At 40.3% G+C, this 24,255-nt stretch overlaps 1 protein-coding gene across 5 annotated transcripts in view; it reads left to right on the forward strand.

The window, feature by feature from the left end:
• Positions 1 to 23,368, forward strand: part of septin9b (septin 9b) — a 78,433-nt gene extending 55,065 nt beyond the window's left edge. For all 5 annotated transcript variants that reach the window (XM_089006359.1, XM_089006360.1, XM_089006358.1 and 2 more), the window contains 9 exons: positions 10,146 to 10,328; positions 15,912 to 16,040; positions 16,184 to 16,265; positions 17,354 to 17,491; positions 19,701 to 19,818; positions 19,908 to 20,003; positions 20,092 to 20,188; positions 21,521 to 21,572; positions 22,708 to 23,368. In XM_089006359.1, the coding sequence (XP_088862485.1) occupies positions 10,175 to 10,328; positions 15,912 to 16,040; positions 16,184 to 16,265; positions 17,354 to 17,491; positions 19,701 to 19,818; positions 19,908 to 20,003; positions 20,092 to 20,188; positions 21,521 to 21,572; positions 22,708 to 22,927 (1,086 nt within the window). In that variant the 5' untranslated portion in view covers positions 10,146 to 10,174 and the 3' untranslated portion in view covers positions 22,928 to 23,368. The remainder of the gene's footprint in view (positions 1 to 10,145; positions 10,329 to 15,911; positions 16,041 to 16,183; positions 16,266 to 17,353; positions 17,492 to 19,700; positions 19,819 to 19,907; positions 20,004 to 20,091; positions 20,189 to 21,520; positions 21,573 to 22,707) is intronic.
• Positions 23,369 to 24,255: the final 887 nt, after the last annotated feature.

Here is a 24,255-nt window from a genome sequence, read left to right on the forward strand (position 1 = left end):
AAAATTTATTGCCCTTGCGGTTATTTAGAATTGACATTCATTTCAAGCCTGGTTGTTCATAGGTTCCGTTATGATTTGAGACTGAACTCCCCCCCAAGGCCTGGCAGCTTTTTTTCTACTTTATACTTGATGTTCATGTGATTTAATGTGCATTACTGCTGCGCTAGGTCTCTACTATTTGTCATTTAGTAGTTCCCCTTCTGGCTGTACCCGGTGACCCCCGCCTCCCCCCTTTCCATGTGTCTCACATATGAATAGCCGTTGTCAAGAGAGTCTGCATCACGGCACCACATGAGGCGTCCCGGCGGTGTTGGCCTTCGCATTGTCTTGTCTCTCGGGGGCCGTTTACATGAATAATGGCAAAACCCAATGTTGTTTTGGTTCATTTTTTTTGTAAATCACTGATGTTTTTAAGGAAATTCATGTTTGAGAATGGCTTTGAAAAGCTTAATTTACACGACAGTTATGTTTTTCCTTTGAGAGGGGCACACTTTGGATATGCAAAGTTGTATGACGTGGCTGAATGTGGTTTGGAGGCCCAAATTCTGAGGGTAGATTGCAAGGTGTCTGCCGCCTGAATGATGACACAACATTGTGTCTTGATGAACGCACTTTTCAGTTTCACTGACGAAGTCTCCCATGCTTTGAAATGGAAGCGGAAACTTGACACGGGCGTCAAATCCGAGGAACTTGGACATGCGTGTGACAGCCAAAGTGCCGTGTTTAACTCAGTCACTGCCATTCACGAATTTATTTGGGAATTAAAATTATGACGCAGAGTGGCATTCTCAAATTTGTTCGGGTTTTAGTTTTTCTCATTTGGGTGCCGATAAACGCTGTCCAGACCTGTGGCAATGTTTTTTCCCCTTCCACAAGGGGGCATCATTTCTCTTTCTATGTTAGTCCTTTAGTCCACCTTCAGCTGTTGTTAAAGCGCTACACAAACCAATATGTACGCATTGTATTGTATTTTGGACAACCACCCTCATTTCAAGCTCATATAACGTCATCTAGCAGTGAATGACTTAAAAAAACACGGTATTGTTATCGCTAGAATCAGTCTTTGGAGAATTGGTGAAATAAATGTCACACTGGAGTTTTTGCGTGAACGGCGTCTATCCAGACATACTTTCATTTAACTCATTTACTGCCAGACAATGTGAAAAAATGTGTCCACTCCAGTGCCAGGGTTTTTGTCATTTTCACTCAAATTGCAGGACCCACAGAATATTAAGTTTTAGGATTACATAAACATTCAATTCAACGTAAGAAACCTTAGACTCTCTTCTTTTAGCAGAAAAAAAAGAGTTAATTCCTAAATTATATGGGTCTGGAGTTATCTGCAGTGGACGTGGAAGCAGCTGTACAAAAGGCAAATGCTAGATCTGACCGGAGCTTGATCCGCACCCCCTTCCCGCGAGAAAAACCAAAACCCGAACAATTTCGGGAATGGCGCTTCACGTCATGCTTTTCAATCCCCGAATAAATTTGGGAATGGCAGTGAATGAGTTATGGTTATTGTCAGCTTTGTTGTATCTCATCATCCTCTGTCCTTCATGGACTCTTCCATCGACAGCTACCCGACTGAACTCTCGCCGGCCGGGTGAAAATCCCAATTTCAACACCCCCGTCACGCCATCCGCTTTGCTCTCCGTCACTCTCTGAGAGGTAAAACCTCTCTGTGGGTCACCACGGCGCTGAAAGATGAAAAGGGTCAGGAGCATTCTTCAGAGCTTTTCTGAAGCGCCGATGTCTGTCGGCGGCAGCTGTGGCCGTCATCGACAACCCCCCGCTCCCTCCCGGCAGCTAAGAAGGGGCCTGTTCTCTGCCGTGGTAGTCAGGAATGTGTCAGAATTTTTTTAAGTAGCGTGTTCTTTTACATTTGATAGCACAGATCTGGATTTCAGTGACATTATGGCATTCCCCCCTCTGATAAATTTGCCAAGCCCCTAGTGTAGAAATATTCCATTTTGACCATCATGACCTGCTTGAAAAAAAACACATTGTAAATATTTTAACCTGTTCAACATTTACGATTGTAATTCCTTGTGGGTGTGGTCAACTGCGTTTGGGGGGAGCCAGAGACTCCATGATTGTGACATGAAAGGGAAGGAAAGCTAGGTTTGGAATTAAACTGAAACCAAAAGAAAGGAGTAGCTGGTTATGTCTGTGTAAGCTCTCTGTCGTACAGGAGTGGTCCATCGATGAAAAGGTTTCTTCAGCCATCATCTGGACTTCTTTGAAGGTGTCGGACATTTCGCTCGTCATCTGAAAAGCTTCGTCAGAGAACTAAAATTGTGCTGGAAGCTCTGGCCCTATATGTATCTTCAATGGACAGAGGTGGCGGTGCCAGACTTGATAGGTCTTTGATCTAAGGTTGGGGGGAGCAGAGGACTATTACCTTAAACTAATCTGATTACTTGTTTTGTCCTGTCTGTTTGTGTTCTATGACTGGCCCTGATTGCCCCATTCGCTCTGGTATCACCTCCTCAGCATGACTAAGCCTACATGGTAATGATCTCAGGCGTCTGTTGTACGCACGATGCTCCCCCCAACCTTAGAGCAGGGACCTATCAAGGCAGAGGTCTGGCACCGCCCCCTCTGGACATTAGGGATACATATAGGGCCAGAGCTTCCAGCACAATTTTAGTTAGCTGACGAAGCTTTTCGGATGAGACGCGAAATGTCCGACACGTTCAAAGAAGTACAGATGACGGCAGAAGAAATCTTTTCATCGAAGTAAATGGTTATGTTTTTTGTTTCTAGATGCCTCACAAGTTATTCCGTGGAATACAAATGACAAGGGGAGGAATTTGCTCAGATAAGCTTACTGTTTGCTTTTTTTTATTTATTTATTTATTTATTGCCACAAGCATCTTCTGTTTCTTCCCCTGCTCTACATTTGTTCTTCAGATTTTCCGGAAATCTGGATGGGATGGACACTCACTTATGTCAAAAACACAGTTGTTTTTGGATGTATTTTTATTTTATTTTATTTTTTCAGCATTTTAAGAGCTGGCTAAGATGTGTGTACCGGCTGGAATCAGTCAGTTGATGTCAGAATGGACGGCAATCCTTTTACAAGACATTCAGTTCCAACATGCAAGCTAGTTACTGTCAGATTTAAGAGCAATTCCTTCCAAGTTGTACGTGGCTCACAAAAAAAAAGAACAAAAATGTGGGTCCTTTTCAGAAAGAAGTGACTCTGACTGGAAAATATTTGAAGAGTTTTGGATGGTTCACAACCGCTTTCGTGTCAGCAGTTGGGCCACTTTTCCAAAGCAGCCCATTATGTTATGGGAAAGACCTTGGCCATTCTTTGGCCAAGGTGAATACAGCGTAAATTATGTGTGACTATCAAGCTGTCTTTTTAAGAAAAAAATAAAATATGCAATAGAATACATCCTAATTTATATAGCACTTTCACAACAGCTGCATCTGTAACAAAGCACATCATATAATAGTCAACACAAAGCAAAATAATAACACAAGAGGAACATAAAAACATGGACAGTTGTGCAAACATAACAACTTTCCCCATGTACGCTATGATGCTTGAGTAAAGACAAACACTTTATTACATAAAGCAGTTCTAGTTGAAACAGGACAGGATGAAAGCCTCCTTTTCACCAATGGATCAGAGATGTCATGGTGGAATGTGCACGTCTGCTACAACCTAGGTTTTGAAAGCAAATTTGTAGCATCCACTGACCAAAAGTGAATGTCTCACCTCTCCTGTCCCTCATAAATGCGCTTCAATTCCAAGCCGCGACAGTTCCACATACGCATCGGTGCTTTGCGCTGACGCTCCTCTTTTGTCAGAGTATTCGTCGAATAATGCAAATCCAACAAAGAGCCTCTGTCTTACATGTGTGACTCTTTGCCATATCGTCAGATTGCGAAAAAAAACAAACAAAAAAACATGTTACTTGTGAGTTGATAAACAAAACCGAACACAATGACCATTTCATCTTTTTGCACACCTGCTTCATTTTTTATTTGCAATTAAAAATTACATTCCTTCCTGACAACGTTCAGGAAAATACTCCATAAAACTTGAGAGAGCACTCATTTGTGCATGTTTGAATCCTTTGCTCATAAGGAAATGCACATGTTCTGTTGCCTGCCCCCTTTTTCACAACTTGAAACACAAAAAGACGACTAATCGCAAAAAAAAAACATTGTTGCGAAGTATAAAGGATTGTTTTAAATTAAGGAAGTACCTACCACAAATGATCCATTGCTTAATTCATGGTAAATATTCCTTGCTGAAGATTTTGCTCCAGTTGTCGTTTGTCGTCATGGTGCACAATGCAATGTTTGCGTTGCGTTGTCTGCTAAAAGCCACATGGACTCCTCTTTCTAAGCACCTTTCTAAACTCTCGATTTTATTTTGTCGCATCATGTCTAACGCGACAAAAATATCTTCTTATTGACACATCCATTTAAATCATTTAGCATGACGGAATGGGGTTTTACTCGCTAATAAGTGCGTAGCAAGGCCCCCCAAAACCACTTGTTCGCGATGCTCTTCGGGCTCACTCGAGCCATACCATTTGTGATTGTGGGTGGAGGGTGAGATTAACGATTCCGTTGTAAAAGGAGCGGATGAATTCAGTTGTTCGAAAATCGTTTGTGACGACAGTATCTTGTTTCCTTTTGAGCCCATTAGCACAAATAAACAAATACACAGAATCACATACAGCTACCCGTAACCATTGCACTACTCTTGATCACTTTCTGCTTAATGTTTTATTTATTTATTTATTTCCGCTCAGTGAGCCAGATGAAAGAATTGTACGGCCTGTGCAGTTCTAAGCTCTTTCCTTGACGACTTGGGGGAGCATTTGTTTTCCTCTGCTCAACTTGGCTTCAATTCATATTGAGGCTATTTCAAGTATTTTTGTATTATTTTTAATATCATTCACTGCCATTCACGAATTTATCCGGAACTTTGGAATTAACTCTACTTTTATGATCAAAGAAGAGAGTATACGGTTTCTCACACTGTATTTGAATGTTTATGTCGGCCTAAAACTTAATATACTGTGGGTGCTGACAATGACAAAAACCCTGGCACTGTAGAGGACACATTTTTGCACGTCTGGCAGTGAATGTGTTAAAAACAATAAGGGTGAAAAATATTGTGCTCATTCATCCAAGTGTTCAGACCTCATCAACCAGCACAAGAGGCAATGGCACCATTAGTGTAATGACTTCTTATATATTCCATGAGTCATTTTCCCTCTTTCTCTACGCAGCTGCTTTACCTCCCTAAAGGATTTTTGTATTTAAAACTAATGTGCGGGATAAAGACAAGCAGTACAATATATACTATGTGATTTTCTGATAAATGATAATATTAACTATGCATATTCGGGTTTGCCAAAATCTGACCCATGCTCCATTTCATTTGGAACGAGCGAGTGGAATTGTCTTTGATGGGATCTGTTCACTCATGCATAAATTAGAGCTCAAACTCGTCTCCAACCATCAAACAGAGTTGGAGCCTCCGCTAAGCCTCTTTTCAAGTCATAAGTCAAAGACAAAACTCATCTGATATGATGCTTTTATTGGACAAAGATTGTCATGCTCAGAACATCTGCTTTCAGTTTACGCTGTTTTCTTTAAGGGAGTTAAATTGAAGGAATGTTGGCAATGGCACAAATATTTACATGTGTTTTATCGCGTGGGGTCAGGTGTTGATGATACAGTGGAGTGGAAAGGAAGTCGTAGAAATAAGATGAATCTATTCCAGAGTCAAACTGCTTCCATTCGAAAGAAAAATGACCACTGGAGACGAAAACTTTAAATTAATGGCAGTGTCAAACATGCTTGGTGAGACTTGATGTGTGTTCGTGGGAGATGAATTGCATCACCACCAAGAGCAGTTGTCTTTGCTGTGTATAACGTTGATAGAAATAGTCTACAAAACCTCCTGTGTAAATATGTTTTTTTTTTTGTGGTCCTGTAAAACACGACAAAGATAAAACACTACACAACTTTTAAAAGTCATTGCAACGTACATCTTCCACTACAGACACTCCCCTACTTACAAACATTCAAGTTACGAATGATGGTACATATGCACATTTTTGTAGTAACATATGTAGTATTTTGTTGTACGTGTACATATTTTTATAGAGCATATATTTTATTAAATGTTTATTTTTCAATACAAACCAATACAGGTTACTTATTCAAGCCTTAAAAAAATATAAATCTCAAACATACTTATGTAAGCCTTAAACATACCTTCCATACAAAATATAGCGCTGAAGCAATTTACGAACAAATTCACCTTACAAACGACCGTTCGGAACGTATCTCATTCGTAAAATTGAGGAGCGTCTGTAATTAAATTGCACGGGATTAGCATGAATGTCCCCCGCCCCCGTCCTAGTACAAGGTTTTGTTTTCACACTGCTTTACTCAATGCAGTAATTCTACATCATGTTCCTCACCGCCCATATTAAAAATATTGATGTGTAGGTGCACCACAGTCTCATTTTTTTACTGTATGGGATGGTCCAACCAACCTTGTGTGTATTCAGATTTGCATATCACGTAGTAGAGACGGTATGAGTCATACGAGTCATCTCCGCTCATTTGTCGCATGCTTACTCATCTGAAAAGGCCGCGTGTGTGGCAAAGGTCATTGACGGCGTCGTCTTTGTCGAATTAGAACGCTCTAATTAAGATGTGACTCAAGGGCCTGCGGCCGTGACACTTCGCAAATACAGGGGATGTGCTAATCGCTAGCTTATTGTCGCCCCCTCTAAGTTAAAAATAGTTTTAGCTTTTAGGCGGCAAAAGAGTTGAAATAAAGCAGGTCATGCTTGCTTTCACTGCATGTGTCCATGTTGTTGTTGATCCATTTGTCCCTGCCAGAGTATTCACTCTATTCTTAGAAGTGCAAAATCTATGACTACAGAAGGTCACAGTGCCCAGGAGGCTGGTTGGACGCAGACCTGAAGCGTGTCAGCTCAGCTCATTTTCAGGATCTCGCTTGTTAATTACACTAGACTCAGAGAAATGATCTTGTCGGAAACCCCATCTCGTCCACTGAAGATACATGGATTTCGTCCTGTCACAATGAACCTTCTACGATCCTCAGCGAGGGGTCCTTGAGGACAGCGATGTGGCTCGAAATCAAGTCCCGCCCTTTGTCAAACACCATTCAGAGGATTCATGTTACAACGTGGATTAATCGGCATTCCTGAGTGTCAGGATTGCCTTTTTGCTCATGGGGACTTCAATGCCCTCCCTGACCCGGTCCATTTCAACATCTTTATCTTCACAAGGCAATTTGTTAGTGGCAATCACGACAGTGTCATTTCGACCATTTGTTTACATACCATTTGACTTTTCGGACCATGAAAAGACAACAATGCTTCTCAAAGTGCTTTTTGAAGATCTGCTGGTGTGAATATTAGGACTACATAAACATTCAATGCAGCTTCTGTGCAAGCTCGCCGTCGTACAGTAGTGGTACATCAATGAAAAGGTTTCTTCAGTCGTCATCTGTACTTCTTTGAAGGTGTCGGACGTTTCGCTTCTTATCCAAGAAACTTTGTCAGCAAACTAAAGTCTTACTGGTAGTTTAGGCCCTATATATATATCCCTACTGTCCAGACATGGCGGTGCCGGACTCTGCTATGATAGGTCATATATATATCTCAGGTTTGGGGGAGCAGAGAACTACTCCCTGCAGCTGCTCCACTGATAGTTCCTATCGTTCTGACTAACGACTCGCCTGATTGCCCCACTTCCACCAGTATCATCTCATCAGTATTACTAATCATATGTTGCCTAAACAGGCTATTGTATGAACGATCCAAATTGAACCTAATCCCACCAAACCGGTTTAATGAAGGATTTAGTTGTTTTATGAAAATCGCCTCTTTTACTCCCCTTTCAAACCATTTGTTCTTTCGCTAAGATTTTAACCTCATTGTCGTCAAATGAGTGGTTGCTAGCTTTTAGGTGCTGTTGCCACATCCGCCAAACCCGACGGACCCTTCATTTGTTACGCCTGCACAATTTGATGAAATTAAAGATCTGTGTCCCCAAAAAAGCCTTTCGAAGGATCATACTACGGAGTTTTGATTGACACTGTGAGAGAGTTCTTGCTTTAACAATAAGTTTATTATTCTTTTGTCATTTTGTAGAATTGCACTGTGTCTAAATGACAGCCGTTTTTAATTCCACTTCTTAGAAAGACTGTTTATTTCCATTTTCACATGACGCCCCGTTTGTAAGAAGCATGCACTTTGTAGGGATAGACGCTTGTGTAAAACATTCCGAATGTTCACTGCCCCCAACGGCAAACATCCTTATTCTGCTCATGACTTTTTTTGTGGTGTGCGTTGCCGAATTGGATGATTGAAGGATTATGAGGAACAGTCACATTGAATGCGATACAATACGCCTTTATTTATACAGTGCTTTCACAAAAGCTACACAAACCAAAACATTGAACATAAAATAACAATGAAAACATTGTGAAACTGAGAAATAATACAATTGGAAAAAGTATTCCCACGTAGGCCTCGTGAAAAGCGATTGTAGCATTTTAAAGGTTCAGTAAATTTCCTTTTTTTCTCGTTGGCTTTATAAGACTGTTGGATGGCAATATGGAGGATTATTTTTTTTTCAGAGATGACGAAAATAATCATCTTTTGAACTGAAGTAGAAGTTCAAGGACTCTTAAAAGTAGAAGTAGTGAGTTTGCTCCATTAATTTGACAAATTGTCTTTCCAAATAGCATATTGTCAATTGTTGAAAAGGTTTCTTCAGCCGTCATCTGTACTTCTTTGAAGGTGTCGGATGTTTCGCTTCTCGTCCAAGAAGCTTCGTCAACTATCAAAAAATTGCTGGTAGCTCTGGCATGCACAGAACTAAAGTATAATATTGAATATAATATTTGCCAGCAAGAGCTACAAGCAATTTTTAATTCGCTGACGAAGCTTCTTGGATGAGAAGTGAAACGTCCGACACCTTCAAAGAAGTACAGATGACGGATGAAGAAACCTTTTCATCGATGGACCACTCCTGTACGACTGAGAGTTTACACAGACATATTGTTGATTGTTAGCTAGGTAGCTTTGATGCGGTGGCGCTATGCGACAATTTAGATTGTTTTGGATTTGAATGGATCGGATTTGCCTTTATTAGTCGGGCAGTGGAGACATTTACATTTCACAACAGCAAAGTTATGAAGGGAAGAGGAAAGGAAGAAAGAAGTAGAAAAAGAAAATACTGGAGCTGCTGGAAAGGCAGCCACTCTCGCGGCGCCATCTTGAAGTCAAAAGAACAAAAAAAAAAAACGATATGACAACACAAAGACACCGACAGTCACTCAATCTTAAGCACTCTCTGTACCCTCTTTGTTGCATGAAGCAGTTCTAGATGAAAGATGAGAGGGTCAAAGCATCCTTTTCACCAGTGGCTCGGGGAGGTCATGGTGGAATGTGCATGTCTACTACAAGCTAAATGTTGAAAGCAAACACGAAGCTGTAGCATCCATTGACAAAAGAGACGTTCTTAAATCTCCTATATTGTATTAGATAAACAGTAATATTGTGGGTTTTCCATTCATTTGAATGCACAGAACTTGCACATATAATTGAATACAAGATTTGTGCTGGTGTCCATTCCACTTCAGGTTTATACCCTCATAGCGGAATCATTTATGCCTGTTTTTGCAGGAAGAGACGACTCTGCAGTTTTTCTGCTATAGCACAGGAAGCCTTGGCTCCTCCCACAGATGGTTGAGTGTGTAACATACCAGTGCATTTGGCACAGTTTTTGCATATTTGACTTGGCCTGTTGCAACAGTGGTCGGCATTTGCTGCATTTAGTCTTTTTCTCTATACACCGTCCTTCCCCCTTTCAATAAAGAGGTTAGGTGTCATTTCTAGTTTGCAGAATCCGCCTGTTGAGCTTTCATGAATCTTAAATGCAGCACAGGTGTCTGTGTGCAGTAATTTGGTGGTAAAGTAGACTGGATTGACACTGTGAGGTAATAACACAAAAATGATACTTTCTCGATTGAATTTAGGTGTTTAAACATGAGATTACCATCCCTGGTATGAAAAGGCAGCTCATCAAATTAATCTTCTGTCCCTCCATACTTTCTTCAGGGTCAGAAGTGAGTCTGAGCCACAACAACATGTCCGACTACAACAAACCACACCTGCCGCATGGCAAAGGGGACAAAGCCCACCACGCTGGCGACTTCAGCTATGTCGGCATCGACGCCATCCTGGAGCAGATGAGGAGAAAGGCCATGAAGCAAGGCTTTGAGCTCAACATTATGGTTGTGGGTGAGTCGAGCGGACGCCTTAACACCGTGGTTAGAAATGGAATCATTTTAGTTTTGAGGAAGGTCGAACAGTGGTTAGCACATCTAGCATCAAACTTTTGAGGTTCTGGGTTCCGGCATTGTGTTTTAGATTAGATGAGCGTTTATATATCTCACAGTGGAGAAATTACGATTTTCAGGGTTTCCACATGCCCATATGGACTTCTTGCCTGTCTTCTGTCTTCTTCTTAGGTTAACTGTAGACTCTAAATCAGGGGTCTCCAAACTTTTTGCAAAGTTTGGAGACCCAAAATACTGATATCTTAAGACTGTTACTTGCCTGACCTCCAACTGAACATGTTTTATCACTTGCCGAAGTGAATGTATACTTTTTAGGAAGTCATCCGATGGCTCCAAATAAAAGTCAAAGCAATCCGTCACACAAGTTCTAAACATCCATTCATCGTCTTGGGACGGGCTACACTGGAACGCTCACCAGCTGCTTGTATGATTTGTGTCAGAAAGGTTCTCGTGTCACAAATGATGTATGATCAAAGAAAAGAGAAGGAGGAGGCAAAACGACAACAAGAAAAATGTATTGGGCTCCTGGTATGACACACTTCATACACTCCTGGACACCTTCCAGGATCCTCTGCATCTTTATGTTGCCCACATCTTTTACATGTGTCCTCGTAATGGCTCTTTTTTTAATCCTTGGAAAAGAGGAAACAAATGATACCGAGCCAAGTTGGGTCAGTAGGAACGTCACTCTTGCATGGGACTCTTCTTCCCTGCTTGGAACTGTCAGATGCTTTTCCCGCTACAAATATCATGTCATCTTCTCCACTGAATGAAGCTTATAGCACAGGATCTTATTGTGGATATTTGAATCGTAGAATTCGCCATTTACAGCTGCATTGATGCACAATTTAGGGTCTTCAATGAATCTATTAGGTATGATAGAGGGAGAACCACAATTTGGGGTCTTCAATGAATCTATCAGGTATGAATATGGGAGAGGATGGCGCTTAGTTTGACTGCAACATATTTCCCATCCATCCTGTTTTTTCCAGAAAATGTTTTTGGTATTCCAAACCATTAAACTTTTGGCGCGCTTGAGTTTGAAGGTGCCATTGTTTTATTTTACTAGTCATTTAGCTAGACATGAACTGAAGACGGTGCAAAAGAAGGATAAAGAGGGATAAGTAAATGACCATCATTTTTAATCTTTGCTCTATTCATTTTTTATATTATGCAAAACTCTCATTATTTGTGCAATAATTAAAAATTTAAATGTTGTTGTTAGATATGTTGTGATATTTTATGCTTTAGAAAACATTTATGTTTGAATTTTGGTGGGACTCAGAACAAATTAGGGCATTTACATGGAAAACGCATCTCAATTTGTATAATTTACTCATCAATAAATTTTGTAAAGTAGAGGAACCACTTTATAAGATTTGTTAGTTTTGGTTATGTTTTTTTTTTTTTTTTTCGAAAATGGTGGCCTTTATAGGAACATCACATTCTACCATAATAAAGGGTCGATCTGGATTCAATTCAGCGTATGTTACATCAAAACAAGATGATAAAAAGCCTTGCGCCTTGGCAATATTACAGGTTGAAAAACGGCTGATTAATGGACCTCGCTCACATTGGTCCTATTTGATTTACCATCGCCGTTTGCTGCGCTGTTCCATGTGCGCTGTTCCCTTGGATTCGCATGCATTCATTTCGGCTTCACGTCAGGAATCACTATGGTTCAGTCAAAAGTATTACAGTCACTCCACACCACTTGTCCGGGGGTTCAACATTTTCTACTAGAGCGACCCCTGACCATGACAAGTTCACCAGCCTTGTTTCTTGCTCATGCTTTTATTGGCGAGAGCTGATATTTATCCTAAAAATAATTCAAGGTGACTTTAACTGCTCTCCAGACTCCACAAAATACATGTGCTTGTTGCCATAGCCATATTCACTTTCAAATAAACGACTTACCTTTCAAGCCGTCCTGTCCTGTAGCTCCCCAAATGGTTACTTTTTTTCATTCTTTAAAACAGCCGCACATGTTTCCAATCAACCCCAAAACTGTCATTTTTTTTGTTGTGTTTACAACAGTTATTGACTCTGCACTCAGTTCAATAAAGACAATCACATGTTATTCATTAGGAATAGTTTGGAGTTTTGGCTGCCGCATGTTCAAAATGTGGAACAAAGCTCTTCTTTTTATGAGTGATCTTCACTGCGTAATAACTAACATGCAGTGGCTAACTCTGCACAGAACGAACAATGTGGATATAACAAAAAAAAATAAGTGGTGAATTTGTCAACGTTGTGCCCAAAATGGTTTATATTCAGTGGTGGGCCGACGGCCTGCAAGGCCTCTCTACTTGCCTAAAAATATCTAAATCACAGACAAATATGAATTATTTTTTGTCCATGAATTCTTATTACATAATTCCAAATTGTCTTTCAGCTTCCTTTCATTGCTTTTCCCATGTTGCGCTGCTTCCAGATGTGTGTTTTTCTATTTAAGCATTTAACCAATCACATTTCAGCCATCATTTGTTACCAAAGCGAGAAATCTACCTGTGCGACTTCACAATCAGTTCTGCAGGCCCTGGAGCATAAAAATCAATGTCGATGAAACTGTTGCTTTAACCAATCAGAGTTTGAGTTGGCAACCCAAGGCCTACTGGAAGGCGCTGGAAATGTCAGTTTTTGCAAACCACGATTGGCTAGTCACATGACTAGTGACTAGCCAATCATAGCATCACTAGCCTCTAGTGATAAGCACATACTGACCAGAGTTAGCACAATGTATCTATAGCGAGCTGCATAAGCAAATATATTGTTGTGTTGATTTGATAGTGCTTTTGTCAACCCACAATGGCTGAAGGAGAAGAAATTGATTTGGTTGAAGATATACTGTTAACTCAATTTTCAAGATGGACTTTTCAAGAATAGATGGACATAATTAAGGTTGAACAGCATTGAAACTAGCAAAAATATCAAATAATATTGCAATTTTCTGAGGTTATCATGAATCCACACGTTCATAAATTTTTTTTGAACAGTTTAATGACAGTTTCTTCAAGTCACAAGTTACTTCCTGGCCAATGTCACCCTCTAGTGGACGTGTAATAGTATCACACCACACTCGCAGGTGATTGACTCAGACATAGCACGACTGAAGGCCCAGGAGTTACATGCACAGCCCGCCACTGTTTATATTACATGGTTCCTTTCTTTTTTTTCTTTTTTGCAATGTGTCTCACTTTTTAAAATGCGTACTTTTGTATTCACGAGCTTTTTTTTCCACCCCCTCGCAGTTCAAATGTTTTGCTACTTAAGAGTAGATAATGGGTGAAATGATCATGACAGTTTGACCGCTATTTATACATAAATTGTTCAAATCTGGAAAAATGCCACCATTAACCATCAGAACACGTTACGCTTGATGGTGTAAAATGAAGGTTATCTATGTGCGCAAATATGAATGCCTGATGTCACACATATCGTTGTAAATTCTAAATGGAATGTCTCATTTCACCTGATCTAAATTTGTTACTCCTTCTATGCATTGATGCCTTGATTTCAATCCTTACAAGGTCACAAAACATCAAGGTAGCAACACATCTGCATTCCTGTTGCACGACAGCAGTATTTTTTTTTTGCATGTCAAAGTACGGTTCAAGGCAGTTGGGCAGACTCTCACTTTGAATGAACCTCGGAGTGAACGTGGTGCATTTTAATCATTGCGGCGGGCCAGCTCAGACATTTGAAACCGACGTGTGTCAGCTTGCTTTATCACCTTGAGTGCAAATGAAATGAGCGCTTAGATGATAAATCACTGCCTTGTTCAATCACATTTTTGTCCACTCTCCACAGGTATACCAAACAATGCAAGAGTTCTCAAGATGAAAAGGTTTTTTTTCAGCCGTCATCTGTACTTATTTAAAGGTGTCGGGACTTTCGCTCCTCATCCGAAAAGCTTTGTCAGCGAACTAAATTTGTGCTGGTAACTCTGGCTCTAATTACTTCTTTTGTTCTGTCTAAATAACTATCTGCACCTAAAAGCTAGCAACCACTCATTTGATGACAGTGAGGTTAAAGTCTTAGCTAAATGCAATAGATGGTTTGAAACGGGAGGAAAGGAAGACATTTTTGGAAAACAGCAAAACCCTTCACTAAATCGCCATGGTGGTTTGAGGTTTAATTTATACCATGCTTACAACAGGCTTCTTAGGTAGTTACCATGTAGGGTTAGTCATTCTGATGAGGTGATACCAGTGGTAATGGGGCAACCTGAGCCAGGCATATAACATTATAGTTAATTAGACAGCACAAAAGAAGTAATCAGATTAGCTTCAGAGAGTAGTCCACTGCTCCCCCACTGCTTCAAGGGACCTATCGGAGCAGAGGTCTGGCACAGCCACCTCGGTCCATTAGGGGTATATATAGAGCCAGGGTTATCAGCATAACATTAGTTCGCTAATGAAGCTTTTTGTATTAGGAGCGAAACGTCCGACACTTTCAAAGAAGTACAGATGACGGCTGAAGAAACCTTTTCATCGATGGACCACTCTTGTACGACTGACAGACTACACAGACGGAGAGTTCTCAAGAAAAATATCAATTTTAAATCCTCCCCAAAAAATACATTTTCACATCATGGTACTATTGCAATGATTTGCAACCTGCATGGTGAGCTTTGGTGGCCGTAATGCTACACAGAGAGTGCATTGATGGAACTGCATTATTAATAATGGAGTGCATTATTATTGATATAGATGGAATGGTAAAAAAATGATTTCATTTGAAAAAAAATGTGTTTGAGGAGGGCGTCCACACATCTGTCCTCTTGACCTCCATAGATTTTTCAAATGACCCTGCAGCTGTCCTGCGACGCTCATGCTCCATTACGGCGCACATATGGTCACCCATGCAGACACATACAAATGCCACACAAAACTGTAAAGTGTCCTTGAAAGTTTTGAACTGGCGCTTGTAAATGAAATGTATTATTATTATTATTAGAATAAAAGTATTGGGACACCTGACATGATGGTTGCATTGAGGAAGCATCGACATGATCTTGCCGTTTCTTGTGGGAATCTTATCCGTACATCCATTATATATACCGCTTATTCCTCATTAGGGCCACTGGAGCCTATTCCAGCCGTCTTCGGCCAGTAGGCAGGGGACACCCTGAATTGGTTGCCAGTCAATCACAGGGCACACAGAGACAAATATAGGGACAATTTGGTGTGTTCAATCAGCCTGTCATGTATGTTTTTGGAATGAGGGAGGAAACCAAAGGACCCAGAGAAAACCCACGCGGGCCCGGGGACAACATGCAAACTCCGCACAGGGAGGACGAAGCGGGACGCGAACCGGCGACCTCTGCACTGTGAAGCCGGCGTGCTAACCACTCGACTGTGGCAATCCTATATTCAGTATATTAAAATAAGGATATAACATTTCAAAATGTGTATTAAGAATGAAGGAAGCGAAACAATTACCACTGAATGTGACTCCATGAAACCTTCTAAGTGTCTTGTGTTTTTGTGTGCGTGCACACGCTTGTGCACGTGATCAACAGGGCAAAGCGGCTTGGGCAAGTCCACTCTGATGAACACGCTGTTCAAATCAAAGGTGAGCCGCAAGTCAGCTCAACCCAACGCCGAGGACAGGATCCCAAAGACCATAGAGATCAAGTCCATCAGTCACGGTGGGTCATCGCTTGTCTCCTTTCCCACATACCCTGGACTGGTCGCCAGACAATCGCCCAAAAAAGTGTTTCCACGAAGACTAATTCTCACCTCACCTCGAGACGAATCGTTCAACCCTTCATGCTCATTTTTCTGTGCGCAGATATCGAGGAGAAAGGTGTGAGGATGAAGCTGACGGTCATCGACACGCCGGGCTTTGGGGATCAGATCAACAATGAGAACTGGTCAGGCTTCACTGATTGCAAAATCGCAACGTCTTCGGTCTGTCTTCTCATCTTCATCACGCAATTTATTCATGGCACAGGATGTGTAAAATCCATGCACTACTGTCCACGTTGATCTTCTTCAAAAACAATCGGCAAAAGTTAACTCATTCACTGGTTTCACAAATTTATTCAGGACTTGAAAATATGACGTAGCGCGACATTCCAGTTTTTTTTCGGGTTTTGTTTTTTCTTGTTTGGTTGCCGATTAAGCGCTGGCCATGGCCTCTCGCAATGTTTTTCCCCTTCCACGAGGGGGGCAGCATTTGCCTTTTGTCCATGTTAGCACTTTGTTACAGCTTCAGCTTTTTTTAAAGTGCTATATAAACCAATTTATATGTATTGTATTGTATTGTATTTTGGACAGCCACCCCCACTTCAAACTCAGATAACTCCAGACCCATATTAACTTTTTTCTGATGGAAGAAGAAAGTTTCAGGTTTTTTTTATGGTGACCTGAATGTTTATGTAGTCCTAAAAGTCAATATTCTGTGAATCCTGCAATTTGAGTGAAAATGACAAAAACCCTGGAACTGGAGTGGACACATTTTTGCACATTGGCTGACAGTGAATGAGTTAATAGAGGGGTAAAAAACATTTTTAATCTTGACTGGTAATACCAGCAATCCAACGAAATGTCAGAATTTTAAAGCAGTATTCACCACCTTTTATCGAATCAAGGCAGATATTTCCCATTTGAAAATTTCTTATAGCACACCACCCACATTTTTTTTCATATAAAAAATAAATAAATGCCTCAAAAAAATTCCATCTAATACAATTGTTCTTCCTGTCACTATTATATTGCTAGCCTGACATCGTCTGTTCACATGAATTATAAATAGTAAAATGATAATGTAGGGCACATTCTGTTTAACAAATTCTATGAAACAACCAAATAGACTGTGACACCGTGTATAAGGTGCCTTTTTGAGAAAACGCATGCTTTTCAGTGGGCCTTATAGTGGGGAAAATACGGGTATAACATTCATTCATTCATTCATTCATTCATTCATTCATTCATTCATTCATTCCCACACTCTCCTCAGCTGGCTGCCCATCATGAAGTTCATCAACGACCAGTACGAAGCCTACCTGCAGGAAGAGATCAACATTGACAGAAAGAAGAGAATCCCCGACTCCAGGGTGCACTGCTGCATATACTTCATCCCACCCACTGGCCACTGGTGAGTGCACACAATGACAACATGCCTGAGGCTAGCATGTTGCTAACTACACACTTCAACCGAACTCGTATCTGCCCACTGCTTTTAAAGAGAAGCAGGCCCTCCCGGGGGATTTTCCACAAATCCTTCAATTGTACCGAAACTGGGTTCTCTTGTGACCACACGTGGAAGTCATTACCTCCTTGGAGACACTCGAGTAGGACTTTGGAGAATCTAATTTCACCAAGTAACTAGACACTTTAGCGCTCACGCTTGTGTTTTGCTTGCATTTTATAAAATTGCTGTGTCACATTGACTGACAGATGTAAAAAAAAATCGACTGTGGTTCCATACGGATCCCTCCATCCACACACACAATTTTTAACGTTGAAACAACATCTCGAATCTAAAATCTGACCGGTTATTGTTTCACTTTGTCCAAAATGACTGTTTTGAACTCCAGACGCTCCCCACGAGATATGTTCTGAGCGATCGTTAGTAAGGTAAATTTGTTCGTAAATTGCCTCAGTGCTATATTTGGTATGGAATGTATGTTTCAGTCAAACTGAACGTGGAAGTATAAAACACAGACGCTCTGACAGTTGTAAAATAAAGTGACACCTACTGTAGTATGATGACATATATCCTTGGGTCTTCAGAAAGCCATTACTGAAGCTCCTTGCACGTAATTACCGAATTACGTACCAGCAGCCATTATTTTACGTTATGCATCACGTCCTCCCGGAGCATCAACTGGAAAGAGGGATTTCCTCCCCGCCCACATACTCTACTCAGCCAATCGTAAGCGAGCTCGACGGATCGGGCCCTGAACTCGTTGGCAACACTTCAGCAGAGCTGGGCGCTGATTGGTCAGCCTTGGTGTCTGTCTCGTAAACATCCCCATCGTGGATGTGTGCGTGAAACAAAATCTAACTTACAGCATCCTTGTATGAATATTTTTCAACATAGCCGCAAAAGTGTTTGTATCTACCGTTGTTCGTAACTCGCATGTTTGTAAGTCGGGGAGTGTCTTTCCAAGCACAAAACATGACCTTGTGATGACCTCCCAGTGATTTCTTCATTCACTACTGCCACTTTCTTCTCCATGCAACAGATGAGGCGCATCTGTTTTACAAAATATGCAGCAGTGAAATATGAAATACACTTTCATGCCCACTCGTGTATATCACATGACATCTGTTTGAATGCACGTCTTCCAGTTGTCACATTTGTCACTTTAATTGTCACTCTATTTCCCATGAATACTTTTTTTTGTTGCTCCTGTCATGCCCCCAGCAGCCTTGTTTGTCTCTTTTCTCAGCTGAGGCTGATGGAACAGCACAGCAACGAGTCGCCGTATGGCAAAAGAGGCAGAAAACAAGTCAAACTGCAAAAAAAGTGGCAAATTCCAAAAATAAATGTCACATATGAGGACTTTTTTGAGATGCGAACAAAGGAAATATTGCCACAGGGATACAATATGGAGCTCACTCAAACCCATGTGGGGAAAATAAATTAGCTTGAAAAGACTAAAGTTGAAGTCTATACTCCCACAATGTGTGGAATGCGAGCAAATCTCAGAGAGACTAATCTAAAAATATTAACTCCATGCGTGTTTTGCTTTTTTATTTGGCTTTCTTTGCCACGATTCCACAACTCAAGGGAAGCAAATAGGAAGTTGGAAAATGCAATGATTGTCAAAAAAACCTCGGAAATTGAATGTATTCAATTGGGGAAGCTTCATAAAATATGAAATATGCAAATCAGCATTTGAAAGAAGATGTTTGTTTGGAAGATTGTAGTCAATTAACTCATTCACTGCCAAACGTGCAAAAAATGTGTACACTCCAGTGCCAGTGTTTTTGTCATTGTCACTCAAATTACAGGACCCACAGAATATTGAGTTTTAGGACTACATAAACATTCAATGCAGCGTAAGAAACTTTAGACTCTCTTCTTTCATCATAAAAAAGAGTTAATTCCTAAATCATATGGGTCTTGAGTTGTGAGATTGAAATGAGGGTGGCTGTCCGCAATACAATGTAATACATACATATTGGTTTCTATAGTGCTTGAACAAGTGCTTAGAAACCTTAAACTCTCTTTTTCATCAAAAAACATTCCTAAATTAGGTTGTCTGGCAATGACTGAGTTAACAAAGTTGACAACTGGACATTGATGCTTGTCGGTGTGTCTTTTAGTTTGTAATAATTTCTGTTCTCTCTTGCAGTCTGAGGCCTCTTGATGTGGAGTTCATGAAACGCCTCAGCAAGGTGGTGAACATCGTGCCCGTCATCGCCAAAGCCGACACGCTCACGCTGGAGGAGAGGGACTACTTTAAGCAGACGGTAAGCATGGTGGTCACACAAAATGAGCCCCGTTCCACTTTTTGCACTCGTTTAACCTCCAAACGCTTGCGATCTGCTGTTTTGCGAAGATAAGGGAAGAGCTGCGTGCCAACGACATTGACGTCTACCCTCAGAAAGAGTTTGACGAGGATGCAGAGGACAGAATGATTAATGATAAAATTAGGGTAAAGTCAAAAATGTCAAAAGCATTGCTGTAGTGAAACCATCATGAAACAAAGCATTTCTGTGTGCGTGTGTGTATAATATCTACAGGAAATGATCCCGTTTGCTGTGGTGGGCAGTGACCAGGAGTACCAGGAGAACGGGAAGAGGATTTTGGGAAGGAGAACAAAATGGGGCACCATTGAAGGTAATACACACGTGATAGGAAGCTCACAAGGACAAAATTGCAGCTGTAAAATGCTTATTTGAAGCAAAAATTGTCGATCATATAGATTCACTGTCAATTTTTTTTAGGTTTACAAATTGAACAGCTAACATTGATGTGCGTTTTGTCTCACATGGCCGTATGTCCCCCACTTTAGAGTTCGAGCGGATAGTTTTGCCAATACGGTTTCCTGAACAATCTATAATTCAAACGCTTGTTAGCGCTACGCTTTTGGCACCGGGTTGCCATTCACGAATTCATTCGGGAATTGAAAATATGACGTAGAGCGCTATCGTTTCTTTTTCTTGTTTGGATGCCGATAAAGCGCTGGCCATAGCCTCCTGCAATGTTTTTTTTCTTTTCACAAGGGGGCAGCATTTCCTTTTTTTTCCATTTTAGCACTTTGTTCCAGCTTCAGCTGTTGTTCAAGCACTATATAAACCAATATGTATGTATTGCATTATATTTCGGACAACCGCCCTCATTTCAAGCTCATAACTCCAGACCCATATGATTTAGGAATTAACTCCTTTATTCGTCCCACAATGGGGAAATTTGGAGTCCACAGCAGCAATTTGCAAGGGGATGGGGGTGGGGGGTGAAAGGAAGAAGAGAGTCTAAAGTTTCCTACGCTGCATTGAATGTTTATGTAGTTCTAAAACTCAATATTCTGTGAGTCCTGGAATTCGAGTGATAATGACAATAACCCTGGCACTGGAGTGGACTCATTTTTTGCACGTCTGGCAGTGAATGAGTTAAAATCGCCTTCCGTCATGGTAAAAGCGAGTAAATTCAAAAAGAGTGCAATGAGGGTGTAACAAAGAGGATGCAGAAAAGTATTTCAGATTGAATAAATGTGTCTTTTGTGGTTTGTCATATTATTTATATTGACTTTAAAATGCCGCCGCGAAAGTTGCTGCCTTTACAAGCAGCTCCTATATTTTGTTATTCTACTTCTTTTAACATTTCCTCTTCCTTTCATAACTTTGCTGCTGTTAATTCTGAATTTCTCCATTGTGAGACGAATAAAGGTGATCTAATCGAATATGGCCAATGGTCAGTCTCAGGTTCAAATTTCTGAGGAAAAAAAAAAGGTCCCGCATTCGATCTGCTGAGCAACACTCCCACCGTGTGGTGAATTGCTGACTTGCAGGTGTAGCCGAGTGAATTTATGACCTCATAATTTCTCATTGTATCGTTCGATTTAATGGCTTGATTGTTTTCACTGTGGGTGCCGAGTTCCACGAGAGTGCATCAAGGAAGAATTGATTAAATAATCAACCTCCATACGTGTCTGCTTTTTTTTTTTTGCAGTGGAGAACATTGCACACTGTGAGTTTGCTTACCTGCGAGACCTCCTGATCAGGTACAATACAGACCAAATGTGTACAAATGTACTGTAAATGAAGTCTATTATTGAATACAAGTTGTTTTGTGCGCCTTTCTGAAGAAGCCTGTTTATCATGACGATATTGGATTATACTAAATTATATTACTGTATAAAAAATATGTCACGTGAAAGCATAAATAATAACAATGTGTGTTTAATAATTGTTTTCTTCCCAAATAATGACTACGGTAGTGACGGTGCTGTGACAACGTATTTCCCCGCTTCCGGATTTCTTAGCACACAGTTTTCAGTTCCTCAAATCAATTTTAATATCAAACAGACTTCTTAAGGAAATCATAAATGCAATTTCTATATTTAACTCATTCACTGCCAGATGTGCAAAAATGTGTCCACTCCAGTGGCAGGGTTTTTGTCATTGTCACTTGAATTCCAGGACCCACAGAATATTGAGTTTTAGGACTACATAAACATTCAATACAGTGTTAGAAACCTTAAACTCTCTTATTTCATCAAAAAGAGTTAATTCCAAAATTATATGGATCTGGAGTTAACTGAGCTTGAAATGAGGGCAGGTGTACAAAATACAATAAAATAAAATACAATAAAATATACATATAAATATACAAATATACAATTTATATAGCGCTTTAACAACAGCTGAATCTGTAACACAGCGCTAACATGGACAGAAGGTAAAAACTGCCCCGTTGTGGAAAAAAAAACATTGCCAGTGGCCATGGCCAGCGCATTATCGGTACCCAAACAAGAAAAAAACAAAACCCAAACAAATTCAGGAATGGCACTCTACGTCATATTTTCATTTTCCGAATAAATTCGTGAATAGCAGTGAATGAGTTAATTTATTGAGACACAAAAATATATAAAACTACACGTCCATATGTGAAAAAGTATGCATTTATTATATTATGTATGATACTGATTTTGTTTTAAATTTTTAGTTTAGAATTCATGGAATATTATTTGGCATGGAAAACTCCATCTAATTGGAAAATCTGGAATAATTAATAATGTACTCATTTCATGTATATGGTATGCTACAGCAGTAGAATATGGTTGTAGACATTTTTAAAAATAGAATAAAAATATAGAAAATAACAATACTCAAGGACATATTTGTGCTTTGTTACAGGACGCACATGCAGAACATCAAGGACATCACAGGCAGCATGCATTACGAGACGTACCGCGTGCGCCGGCTAAACGAGTCCAACAGCCACTTGAGCTCTCACCCGCCCGAGCGTCCAATCGCGCAACCCAAGGCCAACGGTCAGCCCCAACTGCTTCCGGGCGGCGTCGTGCAAGCCAACGGAGTGGCGATCCAACATCAGGTTCTCACCCATGAGATGTAGACGCGCATCCCGTACGCCAACTACGTTTACGTGAACAGGCCCCTATTGACACGCATGTTCTGTGAGTGCCAATCTCTTTTCCAAATGGGACATTTTCCAACCAAAAGCCACTTTTCGATCGCCATCCTCCACGTGCAGATGCACCCATTATCATTTACATACAAGAGGTGTGGGCAACTACTAACCAATCAGAGCATTTCATCCTACCTTCAAACCATTCATATTTTCTAGATGAGTCATTCGAATTAGGATGTCGACTGCACTGGAATGAGCATGCCCGCTGACGATGAGCAAAAAACGCAATGGGCGAGGGAATCGCAGAGCAAATGTAAATAAACATAGCATAGATCAAGTTTTTTTTTCTGTACTTCTTTGAAGGTGTCAGATGTTTCGGGCCTCATCCGAAAACCTTCATCAGCAAACTAAATTTTTGCTGGTAGCGATGGCCTTATATGTATATACAGTATATAAATCCCACCACCATATATATATCTATATATATATATATATATATATATATATATATATATATATATATATATATATATATATATACCTTATATATATATATATATATATATATATATATATATATATATATATATATATATATATATATATATATATATATATATATATATATATATATATATATATATATATAGGGCCAGAGTTACCAGCACAACTTTAGTTCACTAATGAAGGCCTTCAGATGAGGAGGGAAATGTCCGACACCTTCAAAGAAGTACAGATGACGGCTGAAGAAACCTTTTCATCTACTGACCACTCCTGTATGACAGAGAGCTAACGACAGACCCATTAGTATGAACGCCGAAGCACAATGTACAGTTTAACTTCACATTCAAATCACGTTTTTTAAACAGAGGTGAAAACAAAAAAATATGCACAAGGACAGCATGCAAACCTCCACACGAGAGGGCCAGTGCTAAGATTTGAACCCCCAACCTCAGAAGGGTGAGGCGGTAATGCTACCCCTACTTGACAGAGAACTTTATTCTTGTAACATGCTGTTTTTAAATGAAACAAATTATACATGATTTTTCTCAAATTTAGTGAATCAACTTTTGTAAAGCAAAATACCACTTTATTCTTGTAATATGATTCTTTTCAACAACATAAGACTTTTTCCTCTCTTAAAAAATACCCACCCACACCACATCATCTCAGTGTTATCCCATGCAAATGATTCACCACCCCTAACTGATAAACAGCACATGGCATACGCTCACATGGCATTTAAACATCGTTACGGTGAAAATGAAACCGCATTTTGTACTGTAGATTAGTTGATTCGTCCCGGGTACAGT

The sequence above is a fragment of the Hippocampus bargibanti genome, linkage group LG10 (genome assembly GCF_051943395.1).
Source record: "Hippocampus bargibanti isolate YZ-2025 linkage group LG10, ASM5194339v1, whole genome shotgun sequence".
NCBI classification, from domain to species: domain Eukaryota; kingdom Metazoa; phylum Chordata; class Actinopteri; order Syngnathiformes; family Syngnathidae; genus Hippocampus; species Hippocampus bargibanti.